At 32.6% G+C, this 13,632-nt stretch overlaps 1 protein-coding gene across 2 annotated transcripts in view; it reads right to left on the bottom strand.

Annotated features, from left to right (window-relative positions):
* The window catches only part of LOC139523841 (uncharacterized), a 35,722-nt gene extending 24,254 nt beyond the window's left edge, over positions 1 to 11,468 (bottom strand). For both annotated transcript variants that reach the window (XM_071318170.1, XM_071318171.1), the window contains exons 1-7: positions 11,256 to 11,468; positions 5,886 to 6,083; positions 4,915 to 5,215; positions 4,033 to 4,246; positions 3,041 to 3,187; positions 2,337 to 2,434; positions 726 to 1,365 (exon numbers count right to left, since the gene is read on the bottom strand). In XM_071318170.1, the coding sequence (XP_071174271.1) occupies positions 726 to 1,365; positions 2,337 to 2,434; positions 3,041 to 3,187; positions 4,033 to 4,246; positions 4,915 to 5,215; positions 5,886 to 6,052 (1,567 nt within the window). In that variant the 5' untranslated portion in view covers positions 6,053 to 6,083; positions 11,256 to 11,468. The remainder of the gene's footprint in view (positions 1 to 725; positions 1,366 to 2,336; positions 2,435 to 3,040; positions 3,188 to 4,032; positions 4,247 to 4,914; positions 5,216 to 5,885; positions 6,084 to 11,255) is intronic.
* Between the last annotated feature and the right edge of the window lie 2,164 nt (positions 11,469 to 13,632).

Here is a 13,632-nt window from a genome sequence, read left to right as displayed (position 1 = left end):
TAGTGTCAGATAAAAAAAACCTTTTTAGTTTTTAGTCAAAAGATCTCATTTGATACTTTATATCTATAGTTATAGGAAGATGTGGTATGAGTGCCAATGAGACAACTTTCCATCCAAGTCTCAATTTATAAAAGTAAACCATTATAGGTCAATGTACGGCCTCAAACATGGACAAACACCAAAAAAATTAATAGTGTAAAACCATTCAAACAGGGAAACCAACAGTCTATGGAGTAATTTAACAAAGCTTTTGTACTGGTGTATGTATTTCCTTTTTTATTGTGAGGTTTCCACATCTCTTAGTAGCCAAATTTTAATGGCTTTTCTGTTTAAGTTTGCAAATAGCCATTATAAAATTTGTATTAGTTTAATGTTTTAGTTTTTGTGGGGTTATTAATTAGTTTCATTAGTATAATTTTCTTTTAGTGGTGCAAGTCAGCTTTATTCACTTTTGTTTTTTGTAAGATATTGTTGTTTACTTTTTTACTATTATTGTTTGTTTTTTTTTATGTAGAAATGTTTTATCAAGTACTAAACATCACTTATATTTGTTTCAATAATATTTCTCAGTTATAGCTTCAACTTCTTATTTTATACTAAGCATATGATTGTGGTCTATTGAAAATGTTTTACAGAATTACCTCCCTTTTAATTTAGGATTGGAAGTACAAATTTTCAAATGACAATGTATCTAGCTCAACAAAAATTTTAAGCAATATATATACCTCCATTTCTAAGCTTTTTCATAGCAGGATTTTTCTCTAATGAATCACTAGCTCTTTTGTGCTTCTTTCCCCTTTCTGTTTCTTCACTATTGGAGCTTCCGTAACCACGATCTTTATTATAACTACGTCTTTGTCTATCATATATATCCTTTTGGAAAGCCTCAGTCCACTGTCTTCCTACAGAGGTTCTAAAATCATAAAACTCTCCATCAAGTTCATCAAACGCATTAAATTTTGAGTATCTGACTTGTTGAGCAAGCGTCTCATCAGCTTCGATTAATTTTCTCCTTTTCACAGGATCAACTAATGTCTGCCGAGTTTCCTCTGATACTTTAAATATGTCATTAAAATAACGTGATTTAGCAAGTCTACATGCTGTTGGACTAAAAAGAATTTTATGAATTTCTTTTTCCTCTGTAGTTAAATCATCTGTCTTTTTAAACAAAACTTTTGGAACAGTCTTTTCCTCTTCTTTCTTTTGATTTGTCTGCTTAGTTTCTGAATGAGTTTCTTCATCAACAACTTTAGGTGTTGACACATTTTTAGGAGTTGTGTCTGTTGAGGTCGATGCGACTGGTTCTACTGGTTCTACCATACTGTCTATTTCATTTGTAAAGAAATATATGGGATCTGTTGATGGCTGTAACCATGGAAACAAGGAAAGAAAGATGATTAAAATATTTTTGTTTGGGTGATACTGAACTACACCTTAAACTTTTATTATACTGTTAAGATTACAGCTGATTGCATTGAGTGTGTAGGCAAAGGTTATATCTTTGGTTAGCTTGCTTGCTGAACTGTGAAGTCATTATTAGGTAAGGTATACTACCCTCCTTTCGAAGTAGCCTAGTCCTTTAGACAGATAGATTGGATATCTGTTGGAAGAGTCTACTCTTAAAAAAGGGTAGTTACCCTAACCTAATAATGACTTAACAGTTCAGCTAGCAAGCAAGCTAACCAAAGATATTACTTTTAGCTACACACTCAATGCAAATCTGCTGTAACACAAATTAATTATGGAATTCAAACAGAACTCTCAATCTAGGTTTTAATTCTGAGTCTAAATGTCAGTGTCATTTGAATACAGAAGTTAAGTTAGCAATGCAATCTGATTAAAATACAAATTCTGTGTCAATGCTTTCATTCCTCATTTTTCATTCTCAATGTTATTTGCGTACAAGGATCAAACAACACTCAATGCTAGTGTCTGTTTCTTGTGATAATATCAGCAATTGAAATTTCTGCTTTTTTTCTCATGTTGTTTTGACTAAAATACTTAATATCTAGCTTTGAAATTTCCATGTTAAAAGGGGGCATAACTCTAGAAACTTTAAAGTTGAAAATACTTTTTTTATTTTTGTTTGCCGCTATTATTAGTCCTAACCACTGCCAGTACAGATAATATCCCTACACTTTCAAGTTTGATGTTCCAAGAAAGATGTAACAATTGTTTACATCCAGATAGATGTTTTAATTTTGCACAAACTTTTGTTTAAACACAAAACATTGAGTCCATGAAAAAATCAAATAGTTCGTTTAAATCCTTGTTTAGACATGCATCTGCAACTTGAATAATAATACATAACTTTTACCGTTAAAAAAAATACTCACAAATTTCTGAGTTATCTCCCTTCTGATATTTTTCAGTGATTTAACAACAGTTCTTCTGTAATTCTTCTCAAACTCATCTTCAATTTCTGGTTTTAAGTCTACAAATAACATTGCAATGTTCATATCATGATAGAGATAAGTAAAATGTTCCTAGAAGTAGTCCAATGAAGGATCCTATTAATATCATGAATGCACCCAATAATTTCCCAAACCTGAAAAATGTCAAAGCCCAAAAAATTGAACGTATCTATTAGCACAGTATGAAACAATACAAAATTCTCAAAACCATAATTTTATTTTAGCCCTAAATAAATAAAGAATGTGCCCCTGCTTGTAATTAATTCAGTGTTCAATGATACTATTACTCAAAATAAAGTGTCTCATATATTGTGGATTCATTAATATTCGTTGGCTACCAAATTTTCGTGGATTTCGTTGGTACAAGGGAACCACAAATTGAAATATTCAACAAATTGCAAATTTTCTAAAGGAATGTATGCCGACTTTACTAAAACCATGAAATTAAATATCAACGAATATGGGAGTTTTCCTCAAACCACGAAAAATTGGTACCCACGAAAAATAAATGAATTCACAGTACATGATATACATCTAACCAATATCTTTTGCCTCATTGCTATGATTTAACTGATACATTGTGAATTTAAATTTCAAACCCTACTTCAACAATCTACAAATGCTACCTTTAAAAGCAGGCCTTTGTGTAGGTTTCTGATGCCAGCATCTTGTCATCATTTTAGTGAGGAACATGGGACAATCTTTTGGAATTTGGATAAAATCTGGTCTCTGACCACTCAATACAGCAGATCTAATAAGTTCTTCTGCAGCAGCTGAAAAATGAAAACAAATGTATCAATAATTTTGATGTTATTTGTTATGTCTTATTTAAATGGTGAACTTGACAAGAACTAACAATTTTATACATGTATGACCTGTTTCGTAACATCATCATTGATTCCTACAAAAGGAAATTAGTAAGCCAAGATTTTGCAAATTTAAGCAGAAACAATTTAATTGTATTTCATTGGATATAATAATCAAAAGTTATTTTCAGTGTGTTTACTGATGTGTTAATTCAACCTTTCACTCACTTTCTCTTTACAAAATATAGTAAAAAATAAAAAAAAAATGCGTTTCTTTTGCAGTAAGCATATTATTTTATCATATTCTGTACTAAAATTGAAAGGTATCTACCCTTTGGCTTGTATGTGTTGTTTGATTGCTGTAATACTGATGTCTGTTCCACCTTTCCTTATATATTTATATCAATGCATGTCTATTGCAAACATTTTAAATGTTTAACACAAGCAATAATATCGTTCAGGGCTGATATGCATAAAACCACTTAGGGCTATTCCAGAAAAAAATGTATGGGGGGGGGGGGGGGTTGGAAGGCAGTTTTTGTCAGCACCCGCCACCCAGACAATTGTAATTGAGAATTATAGTGCATTATAGTGTGAAAAGTTGCTCTGATACCCATCACCCATGTATTATTAATATAATCTGCCTTCCAACTCCCCCAAACATTTTTTTCTGGAATAGCCCTTTAGTTAATTTAGATATCCAATCGTAGTACTAATTTTTCGTAGGACACGTAGAAAAATCTGTCTATTCAGAAAAAATCTTAACTTAAGTATCTTTATGCATACAGGCCCAGTTATACCAACACAATTACCTTTATATGGGAATTCTCCTGATAGTAACTCCCAGATAATGATACCAAAACTGTAAATATCATAGAATCTATCAGACGGCAGGTTGACATTACTCCATACCTCTGGAGGTACATGTGACACAGTACATCTTCTAGCTGAACTTTGACCTCCCCCTTCACCTCTTGTTACAGTCATTGTGATATTCTTCCATTCAGACAGGCCAAAATCTGATATCTAATTTAAAATATTATGTATTTTTAAAGTCATATGAAACGAGTAGCTGTTGAAAAATAATGTTTATCCAATTTTTGGACCAATGCATGTATATATCATAAACTTAGTCTTCTGTGCACGATTTTGTCATTTTTTACGTTAAGATATCGAATAATCGTCAATTTTCTTTCTCTCTGTCTGATATGATTTAACAAAAATGGCAGTTCATTAATTGCTGTGTTTTGAAGCCTAAGTTTACCGATTGTTACCTTATAGTAAACAATCAACAATAAGCATGGATATTGAGTTTGTGTTTAGGAAAGTCTTAAAAGAATACATGTACATACAATAAAGCATTTGATCATGTTGAATTTCTTTATATTTTGAAATATGCTTAAAATTATTTTTTTTTAAGCCCAAGTACCTTCTTCCGGGGAAAATTGACAAAAAAAGTTGTTACTTAGTTTTGATCTAGCAGTTTTATAAAGTTTTTTTTTTATGTATTGTTCAAGACGGAAATGATCAAAACAAACAATATAAAATCAAGGAACTATTTGCAGTACAATAAATTTTTCACAACAGAGAATTCTGACAGAAGACAAGTTTAACATTATCATTTGATAGCATAAGACTTGCTAATTCCAGACTAAAACTTGCAACCTTTTAAAGGTACATGGTACTGCGTTTACCTTTGCTCTGACACCTTTATCCAATAAGATATTATCAGCCTTCAAATCTAGATGGAGGATTAGTGGATTATGGCCGTGTAGAAATGTCATCCCATCAATCACATCACGAATAATCTGGACAATTAATGGCCACTGGACAGTGAAATCTTTACGGAATTCATTCGCACTCCCTAATGGCATGTATTCCAACACAAGTGAATAATTGTCTTTTTCAGTGATAATGCCATGTAAGTTAAGAATACATGGATGCTGACAAACAGTTCTTAGTCTTTCTGCTTCAGACTGTAATGCTTTCAAATGCCTGGAAATTTAAGTTTTTTTTTTTATTATGTAAAAAAAACGTAAAAAAAAACAAAAATCAAAACCAATTCTGTTTGCACAAGTATAACAAAAACTAATATTGTTCAAATGTTTTGCTTAAATTGCATTTATTTTGAATTTGATATGAAATATCTTCCAGTCTGGAAATTGTTTTAGTTTTCTTTAGGGAACAACCAATTTAATTTCCATGGAGGGGGAAGCATATGGTGTTTTCCTAAAATAACATTCTGATCCCCTAAACCTAATCTGATGAAAACAATTTTTTTTGGTCAAGCATGCGCAGATGACAAGAAAAAATATTCTGAATCCAGATTTTACCCTTACCTTATAGGGTTAAATTTAGAAAAATATAATTTTTTTGATAGCTATTAAAAAGTAAATAAAAAAGTTGGTGCAACATCTTTTTTTCTTACAGAAAAAAACCCATAAGCCCCTCCCCCTTTTGAAGTTAAATGGTTGCTCCCTTGTTAACAATTTCTCTGCAATGAGAAAGCGGTATATAGTGATATAAATATATATATATTGCATCATACTTTTAAAAAGATTAAGAAGGGGAACAGGTTTACAAGGCCACCCCTTTCTTTTTTTCAACATATAACATACATGTATGGGCAAATGATTATGCTATCACCAATATCATGTATGCTTACTTTTGAGGAAGAAGACCTGTATCAATTAAAGTTTTTACAGCCACCAAGCCAAGCTTTGTATGTTGACCTCTAAAAACTGTGCCAAATCCTCCTCTCCCTATTGGGTACTCTTCTAACATGAACTGGTTCCTTGGTATCACTGGTACTTCTACTTTTTGTGTTGCCATGCTTTAAATGTGTACCGGTATTTTAAAAATTCTGAAAAAGTTGAATATATGTAAGGTGGATTCATTATTATTCTTTGAATACCAATTTTTTTCGTTCCAAGGCCTTTATATTTTTAAAAACAGTATATGTTTTGCTCCTTTTTTAGCAGAAAACAGCTGGAGGCCACCGATGGGTCTTCAACACACATAGAAAATTGTTTGCATCAAATTCTCTCGTCTTCCATGTATGTTGGATAGTTGTCTTATTTGCAATCATGTCATAATACCAGTTCACTTTAAAGCTTTTCCCCAGACATGATTCAAATGACATTCATGCCATTTATAAGTTGAAAATCACAAATGTTTCCTGGAGGCTTATTGCATAAATAAACTCATCATAGATACCAGGACTAAATTGAGTATATACGCCAGACAAGCGTTTCATCTACAAAAGACTCATCATCAGTGACGCTCGAATCAAAAAACGTTAAAAAACCCAAATAAAGTACTAAGTTGAAGAGCATTGAGGACCAAAATTTCCAATAAGCTTTGCCAAATACAGCTAAGGTAATCTATGCCTGAAGTAGAAAAGCCTTATTATTTCAAAAAATTCAAAAATTTATAAACAGTAAATTTATAAATATAACCATATCAATGACAATTCATGTCAGCACAAAAAGTATAATGTTGTGAATGTTGTTGTTTTTGGAAATGCTGCATTAATCATAACTGCAAACCTCTGAAACCTTCAAAGAAGGAAATCTCCTCCTCAGCTCGACAGCTGATCTAAGGATATCTTGTTTGAACAACATTTTCAAGTTTGTTTTCTGTTGCCTTTTTCGTTTGATGTACCTCTGAGTCTCATAACTTATAACATTCAATATATTTTGATTTTGTAGTGAGTCTCACAATAAGCAGACGATAACACATTGTCACACTCAGGACCAGACCTAAATGGATTAGTTAAATCTTTGGAAAAGGAAAGTGCTGTTTTAATTGATTGGTTTGCTAATAACAAAATGAAAGCTAATCCAGATAAATTTCAGGCTATTGCTGTTGGGAATAAATCAAAAAGTGGGAATATTAAATTCAATTTGGATGGGAATGAAATTTTATGTGACACTGAGGTAAAGCTCCTGGGGGTGACAATAGATTATCAACTCAAGTTTAAAACTCATATCTCTGATATTTGTAAAAAAGCATCAAGGCAGTTAAATGTTCTTAAAAGAATTGGAAAACATCTATCTAAATTGGGAAGGTTAACTATTTATCATTCATATATTATGTCTAATTTCAATTATTGTCCTGTGGTTTGGCATTTTTGTGGGGAGGGTAATACTAAAAAGATGGAAAAATACAAGAACGTGCCTTGAGGTTCATATATGAAGATTTTGATAGTGATTATGAAACTCTGTTGTTAAAATCTGGTTTACCTTCTTTAAAAATAAGAGGCCTAAGAATGATGGCAATAGAAACTTTTAAAATATTACATAAAGAATCACCGGTGTATCTCCATGATATCATTAATTTTAAAAATGTATCTTATACTTTTAGAAAACAACAAACTGTTGAAATTCCACAGGTGAGAACCACACATTTTGGCCTTCATTCATTAAGATATGCTGGAGCTACACTATGGAATGAGTTGCCTGACACGATCCGTGCACAGACAAACCTAAACCAGTTTAAAAGTATGATCAACAACTGGAATGGCAACTCATGCAGGTGTGGCTCCTGCAGATCTTAATACCTTTATTTTATTTTGTGTTAAATGTTTGTTCCATGAAGCTTATAGAAATTAGTTTGCTTTATTTATTTCATTCTGCTTTGCATGTGCTTATGTTTCAGTTTTTGTGCTTTGCTTGCATGTGCTATGCTTTTTATTTATGAACGTTTTACTTGCAATATAGCTATCATAATTTGTATGTCTCATTTGTGTGTTTTATGTATCTTAATATGTGTGTTGTTATTGTTATTAATGTCGGCAAAAAGCTCTACAGAGCTTATGTTTGTATTTAATGTAACCCGACTTGAAATAAAATTTCTTATCTTATCTTATCTTATCTTATAGCATGCAATCAAAATGAAAAAGATAGTATTGAACCAGGGATCTCCATAGATGAAAATTGAACGATGGAGGAACTTTCACCATCATAAACCGTATCTATGCAGGGATCTCCATGGATGAGAATTGAACGATGGAGGAACTTTCACCATTACAAACCGTGTCTACGCTGTACAGTGTAGCGCGATCGGAAGTATTTTATCCTTCCAAGCAAGGAATGGTGAACATGCTAATTCATTGCTTCTAAATTTAAATTATATTTATTTGAATTTTCATTATAGAATTAGAAGTATCATATTTTCATTTATTGCCGTTTTTAATCATTTAAATGCCAAGTCTTCATGGTCCCCCCTCAGTTGAGAATGACCAAAAGCTGTCACAAAGGTCCCCATGTAGATTTTTTGTATTTTTGGTAATTGTTATGGGGGTTAAAAATCATATGATATGGAGCTTATTTTTCATGGACACTGTCAAATTCAGAACCCATTACCGGTATGGCTGATTTGCAGCAACAACAAAACGATTTGTACGGGTTATGTAAAAGGTTAAAGAGATTTATAAAGCTAATGTTGACAAATGAAAAGGTTTTTAATTACTTTATCTGGCAAATTGATGCTGTGCAACATGCATCTTTCGAGTCTGAAAAGAAACCGGAAACCCGGATGTATCAATTTGATTGTAATATACGAAATGCATTCGGAATTACGATACGATATTTCTTACAGGAAATATTTAAGTTTTTACTTTTAAACTTTTAAAGTAATTCTAAATTATCGTTACAGCAGTACTTGAGTTATTTGCGATGAAATTATATTTACTGTTTTGCGTCTTATTTTGTACTTCTTAAAAAAGGGGGATGCCGATTGCGTAAGTCAAAATAAAGCACGTGTTCGACTTGTTAAACTGTTTTCTTTGTAACTGGATTATTAATTTATCTATTTAATCTAAATTATCATAATCATTTGCTGAAACTTATTTGGTTAATTCGACAAATGGATCGTCTATCCTCAGATAGTATTCTCCTGTCTGGTTTGTTGATCTACCTGTACAAGCTCAGGTACAAGTGATTAGCGATCTTAATCCGGATATGTCCCCCAGGCGTTAGAATTGTATTGGATTATAACATAAAAAGCCTAAGGGTTATGCAATTACATGCATTTGATTATAATTGATTAAAAAAAATGGCGTCGGGCTACAAAAAAACGATGAAGTTTTGAACGATGGCGGAAAACAATTAAACGATGGCGCAAGACTTTTTAACGATGGAGCAAGTCATTTGACGATGGCGCAAGACATATGAACGATGGCGGGGCGCCATCGTTAAACAGGCCATGGAGATCCCTGCTATGCCGTACAGTGTAGCGCGATCGAAAGTATTTATAAGATATAAGGATAGATGATCATGCTAATTCATTGCTTATTTAAATTATATTTATTTGAATTTTCATTATAAATACTATATAGAAGTATATATATTTTCAATAATTGCCGTTTGTAACCCTTCAAAGGCCAAGCCCTCATGCCCCCTCCATTTCCCTTAGTCGAGAATGACCAATAGCTATCACGAAGGCCAGCTTATTTTTCACGGACACTGTCAAATTCAGAAGTCATGAACCCATTACCGGTATGGCTGGTTTGCAGCAACAACATAACAAGTCGTATGGGTTATGCATGTTATGTAAAAGGTTAAAAAGATTTGTAAAGCAAATGTTGTCAAATTAAAAGGTTTTTAATGACTTTATCTAGCAAATCGATGCTATGCAACATGCATCTTTTGAGTCTGAATAGATACTGGAAACGTGGATGTATCAATTTGATTGTAAACTACGAAATAAATTCGGAATTGCGATACGATATTTCTTTACAGGAAATATTAAAAGTTTTTACTTTTTAACATTTAAACTAATTCTATATTATCGTAACAATACAGCAGTACTCGAGTTATTTGCGATGAAATAATAATTACTGTTTTACGTCTTATTTTTATACTTCTTAAAAAGGGGGATGCTGATTGCGTAAATCAAAATTAAAGCATGTGTTCGACTTGTTAAACTTTGTAACTGGATTATTAATTTATGTATTTAATCTGAATTATCATAAGCATTTGCGGAAACTTAGTTAAATAATTCGACAAATGAATCGTCTATCTTCAGATAATATTCTCCTGTCTGGTTTGTTGATCTACCTGTACAAGCCCAGGTACAAGTGATTAGCGATTTTAATCCGGATATCCCTCAGGCGTTAGAACTGTATTGGATTATACTATTAATTAAGCCTGAGGGTTATGCAATTACATGCATTTAATTATAATTGCTAACAAAATGGCGTCAGGCTATAAAAACGATTACAGTTTTGAACAATGGCGGAAGACAATTGAACGATGGTGCAAGACATTTGAACGATGGCGCCCCAAACAGGCCATGTAGATCCCTGATTGAACATAATTTTCAAAATAAAAAATTTGAAAATCTTTCATTCAATCTGCTTCATATTTCAATTTGCAGTTATCTATTTCTCCTTTTTAACAATACAGAGATTGCTCCTGACAAAGGTCTCTATCTTGATTGAGTAGACATAGCAGAAATTTATTTTGATTACCATACTTAAATTTCACATAAAAGCTACAGAAAAAGTTTTCAAATGATAGCAAATTGTTTAATTATTACTATTGACAGTAATGAAAAACCAGAAAATTAATAATTATAAATAAAATTGAGAATGGAAATGGGGAATGTGCCAAAGAGACAACAACCCGACCATATAAAGTGGGAGATTCCATTCTCCTATACTGGAGCATCTTCCTGCTCATTTGTCAACAGGCTTTTGTAAGAAGTGAGCCATGACCTCTTGGTGATGCTGTACCTAGTCTTGGTACAATTTTGGCAATGTTTAACCTTGTAATTAATTAACCTGTAATATCACATAAACCAGTAAGAAACAGGAATTTGTCTCTTTAAAAATACCCTTCACAGAAAAATAACAGATATGGGCTTTTTTTTTACGAATAGTAGAACTGACAACTTTCACTTTTGTAATTCACAAAACTCAAAAGCGAAAGTTACTATAATTTATCACTTGAAGTATTTTGTTGTTCTTCTCAATGTTTTTCCTGTAATTAAAGCATTTTGTTTTGAAGCATTAACTAGATATTGCGTTTACCATATAAGTTAATGTTTTATTTAGCCTAACACAACAATTACAATCGTCGAAGAACTCGTGTAAACAGCATTCCTCAAAGTAAAACTGACGCTTCCCAGTGTCATGCTGGAAAATCCCATTCCCAAATTAGTTCAAATCTGGTCCCATGTCTAATGATGAGCTCACGATGAGTAGCAGGAACAACATAATAGAAAACCAGTGAATGAAAATGCTAAATTAAATACTACATTCCGCACCCGTTACCTGTTACATGTTATCTTATCTGTACGTTTCACCTACGCCAGGAGCACCAACAACACTGTATTTGAATTAATTCAGTATCTGAAAACCAATGTTGCAATTCAAGTTGTAGTAGTGAAAAAGACAAAAGATACCAAAGGGGCATTCAAACTCCTTAGTCAAAATAAGAAACGACATCAAAAGTCCAATGAAGGATACAAAACTTAATTCATATAGTTTTTTCACTGACCCCCCTACACCCTCTTAACTTAATTTGGGAAAATTGATTGACCAATAAGGATATATGTAAAATCGATGTCAATTTATACAAAACTTGCAACAATTTAACCCCCCCCCCCCTCAATTATTTGAATTAAGTTTTTTATCCTTCATTGATTTTTTGATGTCGTCCCTAAACCGACAACACCATGGATTTAAAAGATAAAAGACAAACAGACAAACAACAGTTCACCTAACACAACACAGAAAACTATAGACTAAGCAACACAAAACCCACTAAAAACTGGTGTGATACTGTGAAAGGGCTAATACTATGTTGAATCAAATTCTTCCCTGGTCTGTAAAAACTCAAGAAAATGACAACCTTTAAAAGTTGTTCCATCATTTGATATGTACTGGGTATTTTATAAGTAATTGTGGATTTTTTTATAAGTAAGTCATGAGAACTCTTGAATAGCATTGAAAAATTGCATTACATCTGTCAGTTTACACATGAACACATTTGGTCTGCATTGTCTAAATGCATGCACTTAAATGTTTTTATCGGTACTAATATTGATTTTGTTTTTGAAAAATTTAAAACAAACTTAATATTTATGATTTATTTTTGTGCAGTTATGATAACTCATGATCTTACATCCTGTGACATATCCTGTCCGTACTGTTTACTTATATTTAGGCATTGTGCAAGGTCATGCCTTTCTCAGTTTATTGGGTTTTTATACTAAATCTGTAGGATATGTACCGATCAATAATTTAGACTGGAAGAAAATGTGAAAATTGTTTGTAATTATTGGCTTTGATATAGCTCTCAGTTTTTATGGAAAAATTCTTTATAAAGCACAAAGGTGTCAGTATTCACCTCAGAAACTAACAAAACCTTTGAATAGACTTATTAAGAAGGGATATAGTTACGATACTGTTGTCAGGTCATTAAAGATTGCATATTTTGGCGTTAATATTGATTCACTTATAGGGTCTTTGCATCGGAACTAAACACATTTATTAAAAAACCAGTTGTTGGCATGACACGGGTTATGTTCTTCTCATATATGTTATGATGGTATGATACTAAACCCCTAACTGGAAGGATTGTGCCTGATGTTCATATGATGAAATCATAATCTTTCAGTCAGTTTAATTGAAGTCTGGAGCTGGCATGTCAGTTAACTGCTAGTAGTCTGTTGTTATTTATGTATTAATGTCATTTTGTTTATTTTCTTTGGTTACATCTTCTGACATCAGACTCGGACTTCTCTTGGACTGAATTTTAATGTGTGTATTGTTATGCGTTTACTTTTCTACATTGGCTAGAGGTATAGGGGGAGGGTTGAGATCTCACAAACATGTATAACCCCGCCGCATTTGTGCCTGTCCCAAGTCAGGAGCCTCTAGCCTTTGTTAGTCTTGTATTATTTTAATTTTAGTTTCTTGTGTACAATTCGGAAATTAGTATGGCGTTCATTATCACTGAACTAGTATATATTTGTTTAGGGGCCAGCTGAAGGACGCCTCCGGGTGCGGGAATTTCTCGCTACATTGAAGACCTGTTGGTGACCTTCTGCTGTTGTTTTTTTCTATGGTCGGGTTGTTGTCTCTTAGGCACATTCCCCATTTCCATTCTCAATTTTATTCCAAAAGTTTAGATCCTGTAGTTCAGCGGTTTTCATTGGTTCATATCCTTCACATTTGTTTTTGTATCATCTACATGGTATAGGCTTTCTCATTCCTGAAGGTTGTACAGTGGTCTATGGTTGCTTAAATCCATTTCAGTTGAACATAAGTGGATAGTTGTCTCATTGACATTCATACAACATCTCCTTATTTCCAATGTTGGACTTGTTGTGTGTACTTGTTTGTCTTTTAATCTTTTCTCATTTTGTTGACTGTCCATTTTAAATTTAGCATTTTTATTGCT

This window comes from Mytilus edulis, chromosome 5, assembly GCF_963676685.1.
Source record: "Mytilus edulis chromosome 5, xbMytEdul2.2, whole genome shotgun sequence".
NCBI classification, from domain to species: domain Eukaryota; kingdom Metazoa; phylum Mollusca; class Bivalvia; order Mytilida; family Mytilidae; genus Mytilus; species Mytilus edulis.
The sequence above is the reverse complement of the archived record's forward strand: the minus strand, read 5'-3'. Positions and strand labels throughout refer to the sequence as shown.